Raw genomic sequence first — 25,515 nt, forward strand, 5'->3', positions numbered from 1 at the left:
CAGGGCAGGGCAGGAGACCTCGCCCGGCGCTGTGGTTACGGAATAGCTGGTGGGCTGGCCGGCTGAGATCCCTCTCGGGCCTGGATCGGGGGCTTTGAGTTAGTCCACCCTGAAGTGTGTGAAAGGGTGTTTCTACACATCCAAGACTACAGGCTCTTCATGGCACAGGACAACAGGATGTCTGAGAGGAGTCCCAGTATTATAGTGTAGAGAAGCCAGAGGCCCCATCCAGACTGACTCACTGCAGTGAACATTTGCAAGCAAAGAAGTATGGACAAAAGATATACTATGGGACACTGTGACATTCTTCAGCATCCACAAGATTGTTTTTCCTCTGTTAGGGGAGAGGTTGCAGGGGTGGAGGGTGGGCACGAGGGTAGGGGAGATGAGTGGGATTGGAGTGCATGATGCCAAATTCACAACCAATGAAAGTTAAAGGATAAGTTATCTTTGGATCTACTTTCTCCTTCAGTCGCGATACAGCTTGGGGAAACTACAGACATTATACAGATATAAATGTCCTAAGTGGAAGCAAGTCAGATCCAGTAGGATATCAGGCAATACAACTCAATACACATACCAACATGCAGGTACACAATTTAAAAATGAAAAAAGTAAATCTTAACAGAAAGAAGAGACTGTGATGGGGACTTAGGACACTGTGGCCTCTGAGGGCGCCGCACTCATGCACACACCCTGCACACACATATTTTTCACAGAAGTGAAAATTAAATTTCTAAAAGACAAGGCTTTCGAGGTACACATGAATCTTAATACTTTTGGGGTCTTGTGCTTCTTATACTGACTGATAAATCAGACAAAGAGACATATGCAAGTTACAGCATAGAATGTATTTTATGAAAGTTGATTATGTGATAGAAACACTGAGGACATGTGGAAACAATGGTACTTTCTTTGATGTATAGTCAAACCTAAATAATTTTGTTACTGGATCATCATAAGAATGTAGAACCTGGCATGTGGCATTGTCCTTCCTGTTCTTTAAGAAAACTTCAGCTGGGTTTGTCCGTCCATTCTTCCAGGGACTTTTTCGTACATTAGACGTCGCTTTTTGGGTTGTGGTACTTGTGAGTACATTAAGCCTGCCAAAGGGAGAAAAAGGAAAAACATTTTATTGGGATAAGTAGCTATGAAAAATGGTTTATGTTTTTAAAACGTTTATGTGCCTGTACCCTATGGCTTCTGTTTAAAATCAGTGTGCACACAGAATGTGTGAATCTTTCATTATCGCAGACTCTACTGTCCTCTTCTGTAAAGTTTTAAGATCTCTAAAGTCTCTCCTGGCTCTAAGCCTTTTAAATAAAGTCATTGGAAATAGCTCAGGCAGACTTGCTAATTCCTGAAGGTTAGCAACATGCTTGAGAGTGGAAATGTCTGGGGCTCACTCTGAAGGATTTCAAGCTCACGCATGCTCTGCTCCTTGTCTCTGTATAGCATTCATGTTGTTCATACTGTGTTTAATATGTTTACATTTATTAGCTGTTTAGCTTTCACTTCACCATCTTCATTTAACTTTTTAAATTAATTTCTACATGTGAACTTGTGTGTGTGTGTGTGTGTGTGTGTGTGTGTGTGTAGGGTGAGGGCTTTGAGGACCTCCACATTTAGCATCTGTATTCCTATCAGCATTTAGGCTCCAGGGGTTGAACTCAGCCCAGCAGCTTCGGTGGTAAGCGCTTCATGTGCTGAGCCATCTCTCCAGCACCCCAGCATTTCTAGGATGCTGTTTTAAAAAGATTACTGCTTGTAAGCTATAAGTTTGTTCTTGGTTCTGGGAAAATCGTCCTCAGTCCCAATGTATGATAGCAGGTGACCTGGAATGACTCACTTTATATGAATTTATTATATCTGATTGTTGGTATAATATTCTTTTGAAATGTATACATCTTATCCTTGTTCATTCAAATGTTGGTTTCTCCCCGCCCCGACTCTCTGGTTTCAATCCGGATATTGCATTGATACTTATTCTAAGCATCCTGTCTCAACTTTGTGTAAACAGGCCAAAATAAAGCAACTAGCCACAATGTTGAGCAAGGAGAGGGGAGGAACCAGAGGACAGGAAATGAGTGGGGGGAGAAAGGGCGAGAGAGAGCTTGGAGAACAGAGCTGGAGGAGAGATCTTGAAACAGCGTGGAGAGAATGAACCAGACCTAAGATTTCACAAAAAGCAAGCATAATGGGCACAATCTAAATGTTAGGAAACTATGAGGTCTTGGAGGTTTAGGAGGGAGTAACTATTGCCCAGCATTGTGTTCTAGGTTAACTAAATAAACTTAGTCTCTGTGTGGTGATTTGGTTATACAGCCCTTTAGGATTAACAGCAGCGTTACCAGAAGATATATCAATAGTAAATATTAACAATACCTACAACATATGATATTAACTTGATATTAACCTTAAATGCCCTAGATTTTAACCCTATGGAAGTTGGTTGACTAGATTAGTTTTTAAAAAGAAGGCAAAATTTTAAAAATTTAGTAACTGTTCCTCAGAGTGTTATGGCAGAACTTCATGAGCTAGGTGCCGTTATAAATAAGTTTAAAAAGCAATGTAGTAGGTAGTTATATCAAAAAGATCACAAGTACAGATATACAGGACAAGTGGAAAATTATCTTAGGGCCTTTGGATAAACTTCCCAAGACTACCAGTACTGATTTAAGAAATGATGTATCTTAAACATAGTATTTGGACATTATGGTGTGCCATGGGAAAGCACATTAAATAAGCCAATTTCACATCTGCTGTGCAATGTCTGGACCTGAGTTCTAGCATCCATGTCAACACTTGGTGAGCATGGCAGTTCTGCAAGCAGAGCCAGGCTCCTGGCCAAGCTGGCTAGATGAGCTGTATCCTCAGGGAGCTCCAGGCTTAGTTGAGAGGCTGCCTCACTGGACAGCAGCTTCCACATACATGTGCACACACAGCAGTCTGTGCACGGACACGCGAACCTTTCACATCTCTATATGCTCCAAAACTTAGAAACAGCATGGAATTTTCACGTGGAGAAAATGGGAGGATTATATAGGGAAATGGTCCATGTTCAAGAACCTATAGCGTTCACATGCATAATTTGTTCTAGAGCAGAAGGGTGGGGTTTGAGCTGGCTCATTTATGGAACAGCTGTAACAAAGCACAAAGAAGACCATCAGTTAAGTGCATGGCTCTTGTTATGAACATCAGAACCAAACAGCAGGAACCAAACTAACAGCGTCCCTGTGCATATACACAACAGGATTTTGTTCAGCTTTAACGAAAAATGAAATCGTAACATTTGCAACAATGGGTAGAACTGAAAGTACTTTAAGTGATGAAAGACAACCATGCAGATTTTTCTTTCATCAGGTGCTCAGATTGTAATTTGTGCATGTCTGTACAGGGTTACTATAGGTCATCAAATGGACCATGGAAATGGATCATTACAAAATGGACCATGAGGGTCAAGGGATGGGGATAAAAGAAATACAATACATGTGACATGAAACAGAAGGAAGCTACTAGACAGGGAACAACAGAAGGGAACCATCAGGAGGAGGCAAGGGGCAGGGCAGGGGAGCAGGAGAGGATGATCAACAGTGCCAATTAAGAGGCCCTCTTTTAACAACTTACACAATATAAGGTGTTTTTCTGGACCCTTCTCTGATCTTATGAAGGAGCATATGAAAAGGAGGGAAGGGTTTTTTGTTTGTTTTGTTTTTTCAGACAGGGTTTCTCTGTGTAGCCTTTGCTATCCTGGACTTTGTAGACCAGGCTGGCCTTGAACACACAGAGATCTGCTTGCCTCTAACCCACAAATGCTAGGATTAAAGGCGTGTGCCACCACATCCAGCTGAAAAGAGAAATTTTGAAGCTTAAATTTCCTTCTTACTTCCAACTTCCTGATATGGCTAAAGCTACATTCATATGCCTTCAGAGATCTTAACAGTTTGTTCTATATGTTCAGGACAATGCAATAAGAAATTATACAGAAATAAAAGCATAATGGCTAGAAATGAGAAAATAAAATTGTCCTTTTTAAAAGGTAGTATGATAAAATGTTTAGACAAGTCCAAAACATCCTTCAAGGTGAAGTTAAACAATTCATTGAAAAGGTTTACCTAGGTTCTGGCATTGTGTGTGTGTGTGTGTGTGTGTGTGTGTGTGTGTGTGTGCTACACATGAATGCAGTGCATGTGAAGGCTGGAGGACAAACTCAGGTGTTGATCCATCCATCCTGATTTTTTTGAGACAGAATCTCCTACTGGCCCAGAGTTGCCAAATATGCTGGGCTGGCTGGCAGGGAGCTCCACGATCCACCTGTTTCTCCCAAGTGCTGGGATTGCAGACCATGGCCACAATGGATATGGGTTCAGGGTTTCAAACTTAGTTCCTTTGCTTTCACAGTGAGCACCTTAGCGCTTGAGCTATCACCAGCCCCTAATATCTTAACAAATATTAGCCAAATAAATGTGCGCACTCAACAAAGAGGCTGATTCCTCAGTTTAATCATGATCATCTGCTATTTTTATTTTAAATTCCTTTTTTTTTTCTCTAATATTGTTTGTTTTGTAACAGGGTTTCTCTGTAACCCTGGCTGTCCTAGAACTCGCAATGTAGATCAGTCTTGCCTTGAATTCACAGAGCTCCTCCTTCCTCTGCCTCCTGAGTGCTATTTTAAACTTAAGCTGACTGTATGGTTTGTTTGATACTACAAGAGTTTGAAATATTTTGTTAGCCCACTAAGTTTGATTTTTCTCTTTAATGCAAAGTTAAGAGAACATTGTGTCAATTAAAACAAAAATTCATTAAAATTGAATACAGAGTTATTTAAAAACATTTTAATTATTTTTAGTTTTGTGTGTGTGTGTGTGTATGTGTGCAGGTATCCAAGGAGGCCAGAGGTATTGGGTCCTTGGGAGCTGGAGTTACAAGTATTGTGACTCACAGTGGGTGCTGGGAACCGAATGTGGGTCCCCTGCGAGAGCTATTAACCCCTGGGCCATCTTCTCGCCCCCAGCTTTAGCTTTTAAAATTCTAACTGCACGTAGCTGTATCAACTATTAGTGTTACCTGTTGGTGTTTCATACTCTCCCCAGTTAGGCGATGAAACAGGGAGCCTTCTCTGTCCTAGGTAGTTTCCAGCCCCTTGGGAGAAATGAAGGCCATTGAATCCTCTGTGATTCACATTAGAGTCACAAACAAAGAATGAACCCCAACTGGGAATAGATGGCAGCTCTTCCCCAAAAGTCCCAGCGTTTGAATTTCTGCATGTGGGGTCTTCCAACTCGTCCTGCAGACACTCTGGCTGATTCCTGCAGAAGCCATCTTTCTGAGAGAACCATTTGCGGTGGGTAGTCTGCTCTGCCCCACAGCTTGGGTTGAAGGTATAAATCTGTTTTCTACCACTGTTTTTCTTAAAGTCCCAGGGGAGGTGGGGGAGGTGGGATTGAGAGACCTCTGGTAAAAAGACCAGGGTGGACGCTTGCATATTTCTGGTTCCTTCTGCTTCAGGATAATTTACAAAATTATGAGCAACTCTCCTCTGAGTGTCAGTTGGTAGCCTTTTGGGTTCACAACTTATTTGTGTGAGGCCCAAAGAAAAGACATCTGAGTCTGAGGCGCTCTGGCTCGGGAAGGAGCGCCACCTCACTTTCTTTGATTCCGTATTCATTAGGAAAGGGTTGTTTGGCACTGTGTTAGGGCGACAACTGGTGTCTTCCCAGGAGCTGGTCTGCCTGTGCGGTGCTGCAGATGGCAACGTGCATGGTGTTTCTCTCAGCTCCAGAGCAGAAGCGCTTGTGCTTTTTAACACTGTCTCTTCAGAGTCTTCATAGGAATAATATTCACCGTGTTCTTGAATGATAGGAGCTGAACTCTGAGAAATAAAGGGACCAGTTTGATTCATATCTTCCTGAAGTGATGAAATTTGAGACGAGATTGTCATGGAGAAAGAATTAATCTTGAACAAGGAAGTGATGCTACAAAAATGCTGAAAAATTAAAAATAATAATGTAATTAATTAAAAATAATGTAATTAAAAGAGAACATTGTAATTTACATGTTATTTTTAGCTTGTAATGGAATTTTATACTGTTTTTAGAAAAGTTTAAGGTTCACAACAAATACAATGAATTTTTAATTATATAATTTATAGGTGAATACTATTTTTTGCTAAGAATTTTAAAATATCACTAATAACACTAAAGCTCTCTTCCCTGTTATGGTAAAAGTTCTTTGAAGGGGTAATGTAAACATGTTTTAACTGAATATTTATTGTAGAAAATGGCTGCTCCGGCACCAGGAAACAGAGGCAACCAGAGTCAGGTAAAGAAAAGCTTAGTAGGTCCAGGTGTGGTGGTACATGCCTTTAATCCCAAACAATGAGGGTAAAGATAGTTTGTAGAAGGAAGCAGCCATGTTTGGAAATGATGTCTAACTGAGTGGCAGAAACAGTGACGAATCAGAGAAAGACTTGAAAGAATAGGATGCGCCCAGCTGTCACGAGGAGAGAGGAAAGGGAAGCTACTTCAGGGCAAGGAAGCTACTTAAGTGGAGGCAGCTTTACCAGGAGAGGTCTACAGAGAAGGATCGAATGAGAGAACAAGCTAGACACAGGTGAAGGCAGAACAAACCAGAGAACAAGAGGAGCCAGAAGGTTAGAAAAGATTGTTTGAGATAGTTTGAGGCCAAGTAGAGCAATTCAAGGGCCAAGAGAAGCCATATTGAATTAGTCAGCTGGGAGAGGAGTCTGAACCAAACAGCTGAATCGAATCAACTAGAGAAAGAACAAGTAGGGTGAGCTTTTTCCTTTTTTTTTTTTATAAGATTTATTTATTTATTATGTATCGTGTTCTGCCTGCGTGTATGCCTGCACACCAGAAGAGGGCACTAGATCCCATTATAGATGGTTGTGAACCACCATGTGGTTGTTGGGAATTGAACTCAGGACCTACTGGAAGAACAGCTAGTGCTCTTAACCTCTGAGCCATAGCAGTAAGTCTCAGAGGCTGAAAACATTCTAGGCCTAGGTTAGATTGTACAATGGCTAAAAGCTTACAGGACTAAGTAGGCCTGGGTTAGACTGAGGCAATAAGCGTCCAAGATGACAATTAAAACAGACAAATAAAACTTCCTTTTATAATTTATGAACAATGATATTTCAAAATGCCTTAAATGTGATCAACTGTACTGAATTATCTATGATAGCTCTAAATTGTATAATGTGGTTGGCAGCTAATGACAATTCCATATGAAAGTTAGTTCAAGTAAATTATTTCTTTCCTGTGTGATGTGAAAAGCCAGAGAGCTTCCTTTAGAATTGGCTCCAGTGAAAACAGGTGGCTCCGGGAGCCTGTGCACTCACCCACCTTCAGGACTTTGTCTGGGACCTGAGGCAGGAGCTCCTGAAGCTCAGCGGGAGCTGAGCTCAACAGCCAGTGCAGGGAAGGTGCGCGGTGCAGCATGAGCTGAGCTACCAGTGGGTTAACACATGGAAAGTCAAGGAGGCTCATCTCTTCCTACAAGACAGGGTGGGGCCTCGTCAGTCAGTGATCTTTTGAGAGTGAGCTGTTTTAGCCTGTAGACTGTGCTAAAACATTGAGTTTATGACCCAGTTTGGGGAGTGTGGGAAGTATTTTATGACTCAGTTTGGGGAGTGTGGGAAGTTATCAGGAAGGGTTAGGGTATTTGTATTTGTTTGCTTCACCAATGTCTCAATTACACATTTAGAAAAAGCAACCTCAGATGGCGAAACTTTAACCCAGGATTTATCCAACCATTCATGAGGATCTCTCTCCGATGTCATTAAATTGTGGTCTGCAATTTGTCGAATTAGTAAAGCCGTCTCTTCTACTCCTGGGGCAAGTATAAGCTAAAAACAAAAATTTCACATGTTAGACTGTATTAGGAAGCAAGATGTAGCATGCAGAAATATTTTGAGATAAAGGAAAAAAATCTAAGTAGTGAATTTTTACTTATCATCCTATATATACTTTATTACTGTGCATTTGTGAACCTCAAGATCTTTTATTTGTGAGATTAACCAAATCAATTTTCTTTCTTTCTTTCTGAAGAGAAGGTCCCCTTTTTTGGAGGGGGGGAGGGTTGCTTTGTTTTGTTTGATTGAGATAGCATTTCTCTGTGTAGCCTTGGCTGTCTTGGAACTCTGTAGACCAGGCTATCCTCAGACTCATAGAGATCTGCCTGCTTTTGCCTCCCAGGTGCTGGGATTAAAGGTGTGCACTACCACCTGACAGCAAGCGAAAGTTTCTTTATGAAGCCCTGACTGTCCTGAAACTTGCTATGTAGACGATGAGGGACTGAGAGCTACAGAGATCCACCTGCCTCTGCCTCCTGAGTGTTAGGATTAAAGCATGTGACACCACTCCTGGCCCTTCTTTCTTTTAATAGTGTACTCTTATTTTTTTTTTTTTTTAATTTTTGGAATCCATTTTTCTTTACTTTCATTTTGCGTTTGGTTACAAAGTCTTTTAAAATTTATTTAGTGTTATTTCACTTATAAAATTAAGAGCAATTTTAAAGTCCCTGCTAATATTTAATATTTTGCTTTTGCTAGTAGTTATCAACTGCAAATGAGAATAAAAATACAGTATAATAGTTTTCAGAAACAATCTTAAACATGAAAGATACTTCTAAATTAATTTGGTGTTGTTAAAAAAATGAAACAGAAGCCCTGCTTACAGGAACATGCCTAGGACTATCAATGTGGACAAGGGCCCAAGGTTGGGGAAATCTAGGCTCCAGGCTGAACCTACTTGTTATTATTTTGTTAAGTACATGTAATATCAAAGTGCCCTCTAAAATCCTGTCTCCATACCCGTAGATTAGCCCTGCTCAGACCTCAGAAGTGTCTGTAGTGGACAGTGGGAAATGCAGAAACAGGAATCTGGTTAGGGAGTGAGAATAAGTATCTGTGGAGTGAGCGCTGAGCCACCACTGGGGCATGTGAGTCCCTCTCCCCACCCAGGGGCTGGGGTCAGGCAAGACTGGGCAGCACTGTATCTTCTGGGCATGCCAGGCTTGCTGCCGTCATCTCCTCACAGGAGCTGTTGTCAGCTGCACAAGATCAAGGCACGGGGCAGAGAGGCTCACAAGCCCCGCCCTCGCTGAGGAGCTACTGATAACTGGTGCTTCTCGGGAAGGGAGAACCAGTTTCCCTTAAGAATGTGGTCTCCACCCGGTCCACCATGCTCCCAGTGGATGGCCACACGTGATATGTAGCAGCACAAGTCAGACCTGGTGAGGAGGAGTGAATTCTATGCAGACATAATATTCTCAAAAATTAATAACTAAAAATGAATTTAAAATGTTTTGATTTTCAGTAGTCATTCTAGTTGGTAATTGTTCATTTAACCTTAGCTTACTTGATTCTAAGATACTCTTGCCAAAATTGTAAATTGTATGTGTGTATATGTGTGAGAATGAGATAGAGCTAACTCTAAAAAGTAGTTTCTGAGGGGCAGGATGGCTCTAAAAGTGCAGTTTCCAGCACCCATATGGTGGCTCACAACCACCCGAAACTCACTCCCTGCACCTGTGATGGTGATGGTAGCCTTACAACAGAGCCAGAACCACGTGCGAAAGAAAGTGAAAACCTGTGTTAGGATGGGATTCAAGAGACGGACAAGGGCTGGAGATAGAGCTGAGGTGCCTGGGGTACATAACACTTTAGGCTTTAGTCTTACACACAATAAAAGGGTACAATTTCACAAAATAAACATCAGCTAATTTCTTTCAGAATATTAAGTACAAAATTGTCAGTACATGCTTTTTCGGAGTGCATATATTGTAAAAGATTCTTCCTAAGTTTATATAGACAGTGTAGAAATATATTGTTTAAGCACACCTTTACTTCATGGCAATTAAATAAAGTAGCAATACATCCTAACACATACATAAAATGTAATACACATGGGCGTAGGAGCTCCTAGTTGTTTCTGGTTTTGAGTCAGGGTTTCATGTAGTCCAGGCTGTCTTTGACTACATGGCTCATATGTAGGTGAATTTCTGATTCTCCTGCCACCTCCCAAGTGCATCGGTGTTATAGGTGTGTGCTGCCATGCCCAGTTTTATGTGGTACTGGAGGCTGAACCCACGGCACTAGCGACACTAGGCAAGCACTCGACCCACCAAGCCACATCTCCAGCTTTCTCAGACCTATTTTAATAATGACACCAAGTCAGAACAGTGAGTCACCTATGCATATGAAAGACAGAGTAATAACAAACCTCAAAGTTCATTAAAAAACAAACATGCTGTTAAAATGAATAAAATTATGGCACTTTTACACAATGGAATACTATTCAGCAAAACAAGGAAATCATGAAATTTGCAGGCAAATGGTGGGATCTAGAAAAGATCATCCTGAATGAGGTATCCCAGGAGCAGAAAGACACACATGGTATACACTCACTTATCAGTGGGTACTAGACCTATAAGATAGGATAAACATACTAAAGTCTGTACACCTAAGGGCTAATCAAGAAGGAGGACCCTAGGTAAGAGATCAATCCTCACTCAGAAAGACAAGTGGGATGGACATTGGAAGTAGGAGAAAACAAGTAACAGGACAGGGGACTATCACAGAGAGCCTCTGAAAGACTCTACCTAGCAGTGTTTTAAAGCAGATGCTGAGACTCAACCAAACCTTTGGCAGAGGGCAGGGAATCATGTGAAAGAAGGGGGAGTTAGTATGACCTGGAAAGGACAGGAGCTCCACAACGACCAAATATATCAGGGCACAGGGGTCTTTTATGAGCCTGTTTCTGCAACCAAGGACCATATACGGATATAACCTAGAACCCCTGCTCAGATGTAGGCCATGGTAGTTCAGCATCCAAATGGGTCCCCCAGTAAGGGGAACAGGGACTATTTCTGACATGAACTCAATGGCTGGCTCTTTGACCTACTCCCCCACCCCCAAGGGAGGAGCAGCCTTGCTAGGCCACAGAGGAGGACATTGTAGCCAGTCCTGAAGATACCTGATAAGCTAGGGTCAGATGGAAGGGGAGGTGGACTTGGAAAGGGACAGGGAGGGAATGAGGGAGGGGGCTACGGCTGGGATACAAAGTAAATAACCTGTGATTAATATAAAAAAATTATAAAAAAAAAAAGAAAACCCCAAATTGTTTGATTTTTACCAATGAAGACTCAGGAGCCAGATGCTGGGGCGAAAACCTGCTAGCTCAGAGTGACAGAGAAAGCACCCAGGTGACCTTCCTACTCAGCTCACATTCCAGAGGAAAAAGCCCAAAGCCTGCTGGCTCAGGAGGGAAAGGCCTGCAAGCTCACCTGACAGCCCAGGAGGGAAAGGCCAAGGAGCTGAAGAGCCCCTTCTTGTCCACGCTGTCTTAATAATACCCTTCAACTCAGTGTCCCTCCTTTCTGTTTGTTTACTCCCTGTCAGCTGGTTTTTTGCTTGACTCTTGACCTAGTATAAATTTTATTAAATCTTGTGTACAGGAAGCTCTTGGATTAGAGGTGTGTGTTAGGGCTGAACCATACTGAACAAAAGACAAGTTTTTACAGTTCACAATCTCAGGGTTCACAATGGGATCAAATAACTTGCAACACAAACAAACAAACCCAACCCAAACCAAACCAAAAAATAAATAAAAATAAAATAAAAAAAACAGGAATACTTTTAGAATGGACCTAAAAACCATCTGTAGTAGTTTTTATCTGGGCAGAAACAGACTTTTGTTTGGAATGATTGTTTGCTACTTCTATTTTCTCCTCAAATGCTTTCCTGCAGGCATACCTTCTCTGGACTGTGTCCCTGTATCTGAACACTGTGCAACTTCACTGATATGAAAATCTTACATTACTTGTTTACCATATTCTGGGAAAAGGCTAACCAAGCAGAGAATCCTCATTTGAATAAAAATAAGCCACATTTATATTTGTCACTCATTTATTTAAAAATAAATTTTCTAAGAATTTTACTTTCGTGTGGAGTATGTATCATGAGATGGTAGTTTTTAAAAAGATCACTTCTTCTTTTTTTTTTTTTATCAGTTATATTTTATTAACTCTGTATCCCAGCCGTGTCCCGATCCCTCATTCCCTCCCAGTCCCTCCCTCCCTCCCTCATCTCCACTGTGCCCCTTTCCAAGTCCACTGATGGGGGGACCTCCTCCCCATTCATCTGATCCTGTTTTATTAGGTATCTTCAGGACTGGCTGCAAAGCCCTCCTCTGTGGCCTAACAGGACTGCTCCTCCCTTCGGGGGTGGGGAGACCAAAGAGCCAGTCATTGAGTTCCTGTTAGAAATAGTCCCTGTTCCCCTCACTTTGGGAAACCAATTGGTTACTGAGCTACCACAGGCTACATCTGAGTGGAGGTTCTAGGTTATATCCATACATGGTCCTTGGTTGAATGTCAGAAAAGATCACTTCTTGATATTCTTAACAGGTTGTGGTTTGACTTAACTCTACTTAGCACATGTTTGTTAAAGATATTTTCTCTGTATGAAGCACTGTGCTAGCTGCCACAGGTTTACAAAAGACTTAGTTCTTAGCTTTAAGAGTGGTGCACACCTTTAATCCCAGCATTTGAGAGGCAGGTAGATCTCTGAGTTCAAGGCCAGCCAGGACACAGTGACCTGCTGTCTCAAAAACAAAAACAAAACAAGAGGAAAACAACCAACAATAAACAGCTCACACCACAACAAAGATGTAAGGTGCAAGGGGGGTGGCTGGGACAGGTTTCCTCAGAGACAGGGTTTGAAATCTAACTCCAAGAGATGGACAGCAGCACTCCTGGGAGAGAAGGCCAGATGACATCTCTTCGTTGCCTAAGTATGGGTGTGTAGGGATTTATGGAGAAAATGATTACCTGAGGACTAACTTTGGAATCCACCTGAACTTGACTCTATTCTGAATGAAAGGCATGGAAGGCTTGTGAGCAAGACAGCTTATCAGTGAGTGCTTTTCAATAGCCTCCTACTGGGTACCCAGGATACGGATGTGAACAGACAAGCTTCCACACATTCAGAAGCATACTATCTAGGGAGTGGATTCTCACAGCGGCATCTTAGCAGTGGAATTGGTCTCAGCATATGGTGGAATAGGGAAAAGGCAGAAAAATGTAATCAGTTAGGAAGTCATTTTAAAGATTTGCAGGAGAAGTGACAGATGCCTGAACTTAGAGAAGCAGGGTCTTATTTCTGAGACACTGCAGCTGTATCAAGTGGACCACGCCACTGAACAGGGATGTCACAGTTTTACTATGTATGGCTCCCTAACTGGCTTTGAACTCATGATCTTTCTGCCTCACCCTCCTAACTGCTGAGATTACATATCATGCTTATTTATTTATTTAGTGTGTATTTATGTGTGTATGAATGTAAAACACACATAAAAGCTTTTAATACAGAAGTGCAGAGGTAAATGAATTTAATCTTTTGACCTGCTCCTTTTTTAATTGTAAATTTTTAAAGATTTATTTATTTAATGCATATGAGTGTTCTATCTGCATTTATGCCTGCATGCTAGAAGACAGAATCAGTTCACATTATAGACGGTTGTGAGCCACCATGTGGTTGTCAGGAATTGAACTCAGGACTTCTGGAAGAGCAGACACTTTTCCTAACTGCTTAGCCATCTCTCCAGCCCTTGACACTGCTCTTTATTGGTTTTTAAGGAATTGTGTCTGTCTAATACTTCTTCCACTGGGCACTTGAGTTCAAGTCTAATTTTAGTTTATGAACAATACTATACATATATAGAAAAAAATACCTTTACATCCAGTTCTTCCGATTTAAGAGCAGAGGAGACCAAAGCTGCATAGATCTGTGCAAGGTGATGGAGTGTCTTTTCTGTAAGATGGTACCTAAGAAGAATGACGTTATGTTTACTGAGTAGACATTTAGTTTCAGGCATGTCCCACCTCTCCTTGCACTTACTCTCCCCTCTCTGGAAAAGACACTTCCACCTCCTGTCTTTAACCAAGCTATTAAATCTAGGGATGCAGAGGATGTGTATGGAGGAGGATGAGGGGTGAGGAGGAAAATCTGACCCACTCCATTCTTATCACCAGGGATGACTGTATGAACTAAAGTTAGACACAAAAAATACCCCATCTCTGGGTCAAAGTAGCAGGACCTTACCACCTTTCATAGGCACTATTCCCCTTTTGATAGTACGGACCAGGTCAGAGGTCAGTGTTGGCCTGTGAGTGGATATTTCTACCTTTACCTGCTCTTTTTATATATTCTAAGCAACGGTGAGGAGAGTGCCGTCTTACTACTAAGGACTCCATGGCGAGTATTGTTATGTGTAGGCATTTCTTGGCTTTGTCTTGCATGTTAGCTTCTTCCTCTGTGTGCTCTAGCACTGTTCCTGGGGCGAGGTGAACAAACGTCTCCTGTTCCAGATAGGGAACCAGTAAGGAAACCAGCAAAGTCCAGCTGGGAGCCCCATGTGTTTTACTGTGGTTACACACTGCGGGTGAGGGTCACTCACGGGCACAGGAAGGACTCAAGGACAGCTGCGTCACCCAGCCCACCCCCGCATGGTGACAGCTCAGAAAGCTGGGAACCGGGAGCTTCCTCCGCAATGTGCAGGCAGCTCTTGTTTAAAGTTCTTTCTTCTTTTGTCCAGACAGTTCCATTGGTCAGAGCTTCTTCAGGCGGCTCAGCTGGTCGCTGTTTTCTTCAGACAGCTTGGCTGATTGGCCTCTTGCAGGCAGCTTCAGCGGTCTGAGCCTCTTCCAACTGAGCCGCCTGGAAAAGGCTCTCTGCAACCCGTCAAGCTGCCTGTGGGCGGTGCAGTCAGTTGCAGGTTTGCAGCTTTGGCGAGCATCACCCACACGGGGGGTGGGCTTTTGGTGATCTGCTCTTGCAGGTAACCCTTCACCCACTCTCCTGTGAGGAACCCAGCAAACCCTGCCTCACCAAGCTGGCTGCGGTGGTGTCCCTACTTGGTCATTGGTTCCCTGTCTAGGTGAGTAAACATGTTTGCCTCTCCCCATGAACGGCATCACACAGTACCCAGACCCATTAGTCCCGCAGAGTAATAGGTTAATAGAGTAACTTTCTGTGCCCAGGCTGTTCTTACAAACAACAAGAGTTCTGCTGAACATTTTCTTAACTCCTGAGCATCAGAACCCCCGACTCATGCTAAACTCGGTCATGTGTCTCTAACAAGCTTCCTGGCAGGATAAAGGTTTTTAAGTGTTGCCACAAGTAGTTGCTGAGAAAATTAAGTACTCTGTGTGCAAACTAGGAAAAGACTCTTGGAAGCTTCCTCAGGGCTTTGGCCAATGAATTCCTTTTCTTGATAATTTTGCATTATAGGTTGTTAACTTAGACTGTAATAAATCATAGCCGCAAGTACAACTATATGATGCCTCTTTCTGGCAAACATCAAACCAAAAGGTTTTCAAAGGCTGCTGATGCTCTTCCTTATACAGGAACTATCAGCCTGAATAACTATGATAATTCAAACCATTTCTTCTGCATTTTCAATTTCTTTGATTTGGTCAGCTTATTGAGATATTACTTAAAGGTTTCAATTATCTAATAATACAGAACTATGAAACTTGGAATTCTGAAAATTATATTTATGATATATAATTAATAAATGATCACACTGCATATTCTGATAAAAATAAAGATATCTAAGAATATTACATGACAGGGTTCTTCTGATATTCTCTGCTGTATTTCAACTGAACCACAAAACTATATAAAAACAGCAATCTAAAAACAACCTTAGAAAACTTCCAAATAAGTAATTTATCTAAAAAGCTGAAACCTTTGGATGAGGCTTACAATGATTTATAAGGAGGCAGGAAGCCTAAAGTATTTCATAGGCCTTATTCACCTTCAAAGTGATGGTGTTAGAGCATGAACCACAGCTCTTAACTTTGTAGCTAAGGTAGAAAGGGATAGCTATGTTAAATAACTTGCTGGGGCTGTTTGTTAATAGAAAAGAAGTTAAGATCCAAGGTGTTTAACTCTTAGATACCAGTCTGTATCTGTCCTCACAAGATAGCAATTATACAGAAAGAGTTTGGTAAACTACTAAATAAGAGGAGTGTAAAAAAACTGTCCCCCCTCATCATAAAAAAAGAGCAAAGTGGTGGTGATGGTGCATGCCTTTAATCCCAGCACTCAGGAAGCAGAGGCAGTAATTTAAAAAACAAAACAAAACAAAACCCTATCTTGAAAAATCAAAAACACAAAAGCAAAACAAACAAATAAAAAAACTAAAATGTCAGGAAATCACAGGCAATGTCAAATATATATGTATATGTCAAATATATACATATATACATATACATACACACACACACATACATACATACATACATACATACTGGTTTTTCGACACAAGGTTTCTTTGTATGGCCTTGGCTGTCTTGGGCTTGCTTTGTAGGCCAGGCTGGCCTTACACTCAGAGATCCACCTGCTTCTGTTCCCTAAGTGCTGGAATTAAAGGCGTGCACCACTACATCCGGTAATGGCAAGTATATTGATACCTTCTTGAACAACCAATTTAAAGAACAGGTAAAGCCTGCTTTGTGTTGTGGGATGTGGAACTGATTCAGACTGTCCACAGCAGCAAATTATTTGCCTCATGTGGGCTCTGAGTGGGGCTCTTTGCCAGCTGCGGATAGTTTAATTCTGAAAACTCTGAGAAGGAATAGAAGCCATAGCCCAGAAAGAGAAAGGGGGCTCCAAGCAAGAAGGCGGCTGCTGGTGCTCTCTTCTGCTGCTTCTGCTGCTGCTGATGCAGTCGGATGAGAAGTTGGAGATATCCTAAAACGAAGATTGGACTTGCCTCAAGGAACCTGCCAACCCTAACCAGCAGGAAGCAGCTAAGAGAACTCTGCCTTCTCCCCACTAACCCTTTCTCCTACATGGTGTTGGGGTGTTGGGAGGGACTGGGGTGGAGAAGAGAGAAAGAGGCATTAGAAACCCAAATAAAATAGTTTTAAAAGGGTGTAACAACTGTGAGGTGGGATGTAGTACCGCAGTGATAAAAGTGAGTCAGACTGGTTGGTAATTTGGTAGGAAAGATGACTCACTCAGTGAACAGCTTCTGAGCGCCATCAGAAAGAAGTAGTGCTCTCATGCTTTAGAACAGGTGCTCCTGAGTCCAGACAGAAGAAGCAAAGCTGTTCACGGATGGAAAGGTGTGCGTGAGGGAGCTCTCAGAAAAGACGGAGTAGGAAACGCAGTGCCTAGGGACAAGTCCTAAACGACTGAGTGCAGTCTCAGCACAGGAAACAGCTGAGGAGGTAGAGGAGAAACTGGCGAAGGTGAACAGCACACGGCTAACCTGGAGGCAGTGAAGCAGCAGCCTGCAGACACAGGTGCGTCCTACTCCCAGCACCTCACACATCCGGGCCATGGTTTCTATTGTACTCTGTAGTGGCTGCTCTGGAACTTGCTTCTGTCTGGGATTAAAGGTGTTCACTACCGAGCCCTGCTTAGAGCCAGAAGTCAACATCGCAAGTGTCATTTCTCAGGTGCTGGTCTGTAATTGGCCTGGAACTTGCCAACTAGGCTGGGCCGGCTAGCCAATGAGCACCAAGGATCCATCTGTTTTTGCCTCACCAACACCGGGATTAGAATGTGCACCACCATCAGGCAGTGGTGGCATACTCCTTTACTCCCAGCACTCGGGAGGCAGAGGCAGAGGCAGGAGGATCTATGTGAGCTCAAGGCCAGCCTGGTCTACAGAGAGAGTTTCAGGAGAGCCAAGGCTGCAAGAGAAACCCTGTCTCATAAAACAACAAAGCAAAATAAAATGCACACCACCAGGCCTAAATTTTTCTCTTCAACATGGGCTCTGGGATTTGAACTGAAGCCTTCAGGTTCAAATTCACGTCCTTGTGCCAAGCACTTTGCTGACTGAATTATCTTCCCAGGCCCTCAGTAAAAGCTTTTCATAAGAGTAGAATAATCAGAGCTTGGTTTTAGGGGCATCAACTGAGTATATGACACACCACTTAAAGGAACATTAAGAATGATCTGGAGATAGAAAAACGTGTAGTGTGATAGTCCACATGAAATAGTGAGGACTAAGCTAAGGTAATATAAATGCAGGATAAATGAATAGAAGGCGATGTAAAAGAATTGCTAATGCATGGATAAGAAGAAATGCAGGTTTGGAGGGGATAGAGGATATATAGTCAGTTGATATCTGAACATGTTAACTTTGAGAGTTGGAGGAATATGAGGGTGGAAATATTAAATAAATTAGAGATTTAGTGGGGCATGGTGGCACACACCTTTAGTCCCAGCACTCATGAGGCAGAGGCGGGCAGATCTCTGTGTTTGAGGCCAGTCTGGTCTACAGATTGAGTTCCAGGACAGCCAGGGCTACACAGAGAAAGTTTGCCTTGAAAAACCAACCCCCCCCCACAAAAAAAAAAAAAAAAACCTTAAGAGATTTATGCCAGGAGTTCCCGAGAGACTTGCAGCTGCAGAAAGAAATGTAATTATATACCAACAGATACTGATGAAATGTAATTATATATCAATAGATACTGATGAAAGCTGAAACATGTAAAATGTATAATGAATAAAACAGAAGAGAGAGGACTCATGAGAAATATATTTAGAGAGTAACACAAAGAAGATATAAAGACAGGAAAAGTACTTAGAAAAGGGGACAATCAAAGATGTTGGAGGGTCATGGAACTGGAGAGTTTGGGGTGACAGATCACTGGCAACAGCCTTCACTTCAGAGCAGTGAAGATAAAAGCGTTGTTGACTCTCTTGAGACAGTGACCTCCACAAACAAAGACTGGTGCAGAGGCAGGGAGAAAAGCCAGCTGGCAGAGGGCAAAGGAGAAACTGTTGTTATGCTTATCAGTAAAGGAAAGGAGAACTACTGTGATGACTCAAGCCATTGTCTGGACATGGCATTTTCCAGTGTTTTGGTTAAGAACCTCAAGGACATAAGGACAGGAAGAAATTAGGTGTTCGGTGTATTAACATGATTTTAGATGTAGTTTCAGAATGATTTATCTTTTAGCAAAGAAACCCAGGATTACAATGAAATAAAGCACTTAAAATAATAACTCTTAATGAGATGAGGGCAGGAGGAGATGATCCAAACAGAATGTCCAGGACAATGTTTGTGCCCAGACTCATGCCTCCATCCCTAGAACCCCTCACTAAAAGTACACTAGACGAGGAAGTGGGACTTGACAAGAACATTCATGCCTAGAGGACTGACTACGAAGACTATGAACATGACTTTAGATGAAGAAATGTTTACCTACTCTGAATTTAATGTTTCCTTGGAATAAAGTATTATCCAACAACAGCTATACTGGAATGACAATGCCATTAATCTCATAATTATATTGTCTGATGCCTTCTCATAATGTAATTCTTCTAAGTCCTATAATAAAGAAAATGAAAAGATACGTTAGGTTGACTATTGTTAGAAAACGTCAGTAGTCCACGGCATATAAATGATAACTTAAGAGTCATGCGTGTGGTTTCCAATTTCATGTAAAAATTAAAATCACACAACAGGGGAAGCTACAGTAGACATAAAACGTAACTGCTGACAGTGCCAACAAGGAAGCTTCATGAGTCTTCCATAGCCCCAAATATGAATAAAATGGCTTAATCAGTGAGTTCTTTGTGAACTAGGATCTGGTACTCCAAGGCAACAGACAGTACATTTTGGGGGTGGGAGGTTGGCTTTTCGAGACAGGGTTTCTCTGTGTAGCCCTGATTGTCCTGGACTTTGTAGACTAGGCTGGCCCTAACTTACAGCGATCCTCCTGCCTCTGTCTCCCTGTGACCTCGCCCAGCTTAGAGAAGACATTTTAAAACCTATAGAATAACATGTTGGTGGTGCAACTGGAAAAAGCGCGTGCATGCGAGCATGGTGGCCTCAGCTCACACCTTGGAGCCCTGCACTGCACGCCTGAAAGGGCGGGCTTAGTAAACTTCCTGGGCCCCATGTCCGGGTCCTCTTCTCCTTTACAATAGCAGTTAGAAAAAGTGTGCAGTTCAAGACATGTCCTTCTAAGAACTTTAAGTGTTGAAGGATGCATAGTCTCTTTAAAGATCCAGGACTTAAACTTTTTCATTAGGTCATTCTTTTTATTTTATTTTATTTTTGAGACTTGTAGCCCTGGCTATTCCAGACTTGTTTTGTAGATCAGTCTGCCCTCTCACTCACAGAAATCTGCCTGCCTCTGTCTCTCTGAGTATTGGGTTTGAAGGTGTGTACCACCATGCCTGGCTTATATCATTCTTATATTGTAATTTTTGCTCATCTCACCACATTTACCAATAATTTATACTTTATTATCAAACCTGATTTCTGATCTCCATTTCTTTGAAACTTCAATAAAACAAGAATATTCCAAACATTTATACATCTTAAGTCCCAAAGTCTGCATTTTAAGGGACCTGTGAATCTGTGAGTCTCACAGTGGTATAGGTAATATGCCAGCTGGATGGTAGTGTTACAGGTGAGGAGGCAGGTCCAATTCTGGGTATTTTTGGAGATTCTTTTTCTGTCTCTGTCTCTGCCTCTCTCTTTAAAAAAACAATTTGAAGCAATCCCTATTTGCCTTAGAGGAAATTCTGCATTTGTTTCCATCAATTAATATACTTTCTTGGGACTGGAAAGATGGCTCAGCAAGTAAGACCAATTACTACTCTTATAGAGAGTTTAGATTCATTCAGTTCCCAGAACTCGGATTCTTCAGGTTACAGTAGCCAGTGATTCCAATTCCGGGGGATCCAATGCCCTCTGGCTCCGTGAGCACCTGTGACCGCATGGTGCACATAAACACACATATACACATCAAGTAAACAAAACAAAAACGAAGAACGAACTATCCAGCTTATGTGAAGGAGGGTGGTGGTTTTTGGTTTTCTTTGTCTCACTTTATTTCATAGCTGATGATCACACTTAGGCCTTTGTGCACACTAAAGTTTTTTTTTTTTTTTTTTTTTTTTCTCATGGTTACTGTGGCTTTTATTTTGTATGTAGAAACACTGGGGGTCTGACCTGTGGCCACCCTAGAGATTACACTGGAGTCACGAGGACTCCAGACACTAGCTGGGAAGTGAGGTGACAGGAACAATGATTTGGACCAATCATATGATTACAAAGCTGGGGTTTCCAGCAGGTCTCCAGGTGGTCAGGCATGACTTCTAAGGAAGCGGTGACGTGGAAAGGGCAAGCATTAGCCGGCCTTGATGACATCAGGGACAGGGAGGATGGAAGCAGCTCCAGGGATCTGCAGCTCACACTTTACTGTTCCTGAAGGACCTGCCAGCAAAGTTGGTCTTGCTGCCCCGCTCTTCCTCAGTGTTAAGGAGCTGGTTGTACTTGGCCAGGCGCTCAAATCGGCGAGAGGCACCCGTCTTCATCTGCCCAGGGCAGAGCCCCACCACCACATCAGCGATGAAAGTGTCCTCAGTGTCCCCAGAGCGAAGGGACACCATGACACCCCAGCCACTGGACCGGGACAGCTTACACGCTGAAGAGTTTTGGTCACAGAGCCGATCTGGTTCACTTTGAACAGGAGGCCGTTGCAGGACTTCCCAGCCACAGTCCTGGCCATGTGCTTAGGGTTGGTCACTGTGAGATCGTCCCCCCTCCCCGCCTGCAGTAGCTGTGAAGTTCTGCCACATTTCCCAGGCGTCCTGGTCAAAGGGGTCTTCGATGGACACCTGAAGATTCTTTATTTACTTTCTCTTCTTATTTGTTTTGAGGTAGGATCTTGTTACATGTAACTCAGCTTTCCTCAATCTTGCAATCGTCCTGTCTCAAATGCCAGGACTGCAGACATACAAGACCATGCTTGTCTTGTCTTTATCTGCTTTAAGTATGTTAAGTTGTAGATGGCATCCAGGAAGACTGGTAGTCATTTTTCATGGTGATAGTTAGCACTATCACCCATAGTTAGCACTGTGCCCATTAGAAAAATTTAGAAGAAATCACAGATTACAGTTAAGCTCCATATAGAAAAGAAATTACATAGTTGTATGTATTTTAATGATTGATTTCCTTTGTTAATATATCTTATTAGTACATGATAATTCTATACCTTCGAACACATTCATTACCTATTCCTTAATGCTAATCACTCCCGGTCCACTTCCCGCCCTAGTCTCTATTTTTTATTGCATAGTGTTACCTGCACAACTACAGCAGTGTGTTCATCAATGGTCACCACTACATAGTGCTCTGTACTTCCAAAGAGTTTCAGGGACGCACAGCAGCACCTCTCCACTAGTGTGATGTCATAGCTGCAAAAGACAGATCTTCAGTGAAAACGGGCCATGGCCAAGGATGCGCTTCAGAGTGCCATGCTCTTCTCCTGAATACTGAGTTTTGTGAATTAGTTTCTGAACATTAAATTACGTGAATTGCTGTTTTCTTTCATAATTCAAGTTACTCTTTAAATTTTGGGAGGGTTGGGAGGGAATGAGGGAGGGGGCTACGGCTGGGATAGAAAGTAAATAACCTGTGATTAATATAAAAAACAAATTAATTAAAAAACGTATATACACTCAATTTATAATGCTATATTACATTAAACCTTTGTTTATTTCTGAAACCTAAAAATTTTTTTGGGGAGGAAAATTGTGATTTATTTAGTATCTAAGAGAAGCTAGAAACCTTTCTCCTCTCATCTATGCCTGCTCACTTGGAAAGGCTCTGGTGCGTTTTCTACTGGCTTCTATTGAGTTGTGCGAATCTCTTTTTAAATCTTTATTTATTTATTAAGATTTATTTTTATTCTCATGTATATGAATACATGTGTGTGTGTGCCTGTGTGTTCATTCAGAACTTCTTCATCCTGTTTTCCATGCAGTTTTTAAGCAAAAATTCTCATTCTTAATATCACAAATGGCTCAAATTCTTGAACATGTAATTCACAGAAAAATAACTCATAAAGACGTTTTTATGTACTGGTAACAAGAGAAATTTAAGTAAAATGAAAAATTAAATTTCGTTTTGTTCATAAAACTAGTAAATATTATAAAAAGATATTATTTAATAGCTATAGGTTAGGGATTAAAATATAAATTGATATACTCTTCAGAAAGCAGTTCTTATATATTCTAGTCTTGGATCAGATAGATGAGATATAACACATAAAGCACAACATTTCGCTTATTGGAACAACACATGAAAAACCAACACCTAAAAGCAGTGGCTTACTTAGACTCCAGCAGCCGGAGTATTTCTGGAGTATTAAGAAGTCCTTCAGATGCAAAAAATACATATGGAATCAGAATTTCCAAGAGAAACCCACCAAATGGATCCAGCACGATGTTTCCTAAGCAAGAGAATTACAAATGCTTACTTTTTCTTCTGCCATACCTTTCTCTTTTTTATTAAACAATAGTAATGCAGGTGTTACAGTAATGCAGAAGTTATAGAAACACAATGTTTACTTTATAAGTAGCAATCGGAACAAAGAAAAGTATCTCTTTAAACAGGACAATTCTACCCTAATGCAGAGTAGGATGCTGGCTTGTGTCTTACTCTTCAGAGCTGTGTCTGGAAGAATGACTTTAAAGGCCAGGAAAGGTATATTTAACTGTTGGCAGTGCTTGGCCCAGCAAGAGTGTCCCACGTGGTTGTACTCCACAACCAGAGAGAAGCTGCTCCAGGGGAAATCTGCTCCGATACTGTGATTATGTACAATCACACAGGAACGTGTCCTGGAGACAAAAGCAGGCCAAGACAATAGAATTACACTGTGCCATCCCTTAGCTGGAGCAGTAAAAGATGGCTTCCTGTGCTCTCCTGACCTCTGCCTATTCAACTGGGAAAACACTGGCACACTTTCTACTCATTTCTTCTGACTGTGTTAATCTCATTTTATCTTTCTTTTGTTGTTGTCTTGTTTTGTTTCTTGAGACAGAGTCTCTCTTATGTAGTCCTGGCTGTCTGGAACTTGCTATGTAAACTAGGCTGACCTCAAACTCAGAGCTTTGCCTGTCTGCCTCCAGAGTGCTGGGATTAAAGGCATGCATCACCATTTTATCTTTCTCTCTGATGATCATACTTAAAAAAACAAACAAACAAACAAACAAACAAACAAACTAGAACATATACTATTTCATATGCTCATATCCCAAATATAACCGATTTTATTTTCTGAGTACCATCAATAATAGATATCAACATAAAAAAAACTGCCTCATCTCACCAAAGTCAAGTTTTAATTTTGAGACTCTGCATACGGGGGTATGTTCAGACAACTGCCAGAGGGAACAGTTTCTTCTCAATGGGCTTTATAAACATTCACAAACCAAAAACACTGGACAGTGGTGTGAGTGTCGCCTTCTCTCATCTTCCTGTAACAAAGACCCGCTGTCATCAAACCTGCTCTACTCCAGTCTCTCCTGACAGTGTGGAACTTAAAAGTGTTATGTCTAGCTTTTGTGAGCTTCTACCTTATATTTTTTAATTGTTTGGATCCCAAAATTAGAAATAATTTCTATGTGAAATAAAGCAAGATAAAGGCATTTAAAAATGCAACGCCAGGTCTGTTATCAGCAGGCACTCCTGAGAAAGAAGGGAGGTGTGACAAGCCAAGAAACTGAAGAAAAACAAGGTGTTTTTAAAGGTTTGCCTTCCTTCCTTCCTTCCTTTCTTCCTTCCTTCCTTCCTTCCTTCCTTCCTTCCTTCCTTCCTTCCTTCCTTCCTTCTTTCCTCCCTGCTCCCTGACAGGGTTTCTCTGTATAGCCCTGGCTGTCCTGGAATTGTTCTTTAGTTCAGCCTAGGCTTGAACTCAGAGATCCACCTGCCTTGACTCCCCAGTGCTGGGGTTAAAGGCATGTGCCACCCACTGATGGTTGTACTTCTATTTTAACAACAATGATGATAATAATTTTAGTATATTAAAATAAGATTGAACTAAACCCCTGGATGCTAATTATACTAAACATTCAAGGCTATGTTGAGAGCTAAAGTGCTCTGTGTAAGGCAGTTTTCATGAGGAGAGTAAAGTTGTGGAGATCAGAACTCTGAGAACAATCACCTTTCTAGGTATTAGGGATCAAACCCAAAGCCCGACTCCTGGACTGTGATCTACATACAGCACAAACACCAGGAAGAATTCTCCCTTTCCTATGGACCTATACTGTATATTAAAAAATACTTTACCCATTTAAAACACCAGTAGTTTCCAGAAAATCTTTTCTCTCATTTGAATGTAAAACAGTCATTGTTAAACCTGTTTGGGGAAAAAAAGGGAGTTTTCTTTCAACAAGATTTTTCTTTTTCAGTTTTGTTCATAATTTTTTTCTACCATCACAAATTTCACTCATTAAAATGAACTAAAAATCTGTAAACAAGAAAATTATGTGAAATATGATTTCCCAGATTATATTTCTAAGTCTAGTTTATCAGAAAGCTTAAAATGTAAGTAATATTTCCGGTGTATATACACAGAGATCATGTCAATTTAAAATTTTTATGCCACACAAAAGTGGTCAAATATTTAATTTAAAAATAGCCATATGAAACACTCACTAGTTGTGAA

The 25,515-nt window shown here is 41.5% G+C and overlaps 1 protein-coding gene across 1 annotated transcript in view; it reads right to left on the bottom strand.

Moving 5' to 3' along the window:
• Positions 1–986: 986 nt before the first annotated feature.
• Shoc1 (shortage in chiasmata 1) overlaps positions 987–25,515 on the bottom strand; it is a 76,618-nt gene continuing 52,089 nt past the window's right edge. The window contains exons 18-27 of the mRNA XM_060381134.1: positions 25,137–25,206; positions 23,508–23,686; positions 23,181–23,298; positions 22,150–22,261; positions 19,258–19,379; positions 13,755–13,848; positions 7,736–7,867; positions 7,365–7,514; positions 5,068–5,986; positions 987–1,103 (exon numbers count right to left, since the gene is read on the bottom strand). Coding sequence (XP_060237117.1) covers positions 1,003–1,103; positions 5,068–5,986; positions 7,365–7,514; positions 7,736–7,867; positions 13,755–13,848; positions 19,258–19,379; positions 22,150–22,261; positions 23,181–23,298; positions 23,508–23,686; positions 25,137–25,206 — 1,997 coding nt within the window. The 3' untranslated portion in view covers positions 987–1,002. The remainder of the gene's footprint in view (positions 1,104–5,067; positions 5,987–7,364; positions 7,515–7,735; positions 7,868–13,754; positions 13,849–19,257; positions 19,380–22,149; positions 22,262–23,180; positions 23,299–23,507; positions 23,687–25,136; positions 25,207–25,515) is intronic.

This window comes from Meriones unguiculatus, chromosome 3, assembly GCF_030254825.1.
Source record: "Meriones unguiculatus strain TT.TT164.6M chromosome 3, Bangor_MerUng_6.1, whole genome shotgun sequence".
Taxonomy (NCBI): domain Eukaryota; kingdom Metazoa; phylum Chordata; class Mammalia; order Rodentia; family Muridae; genus Meriones; species Meriones unguiculatus.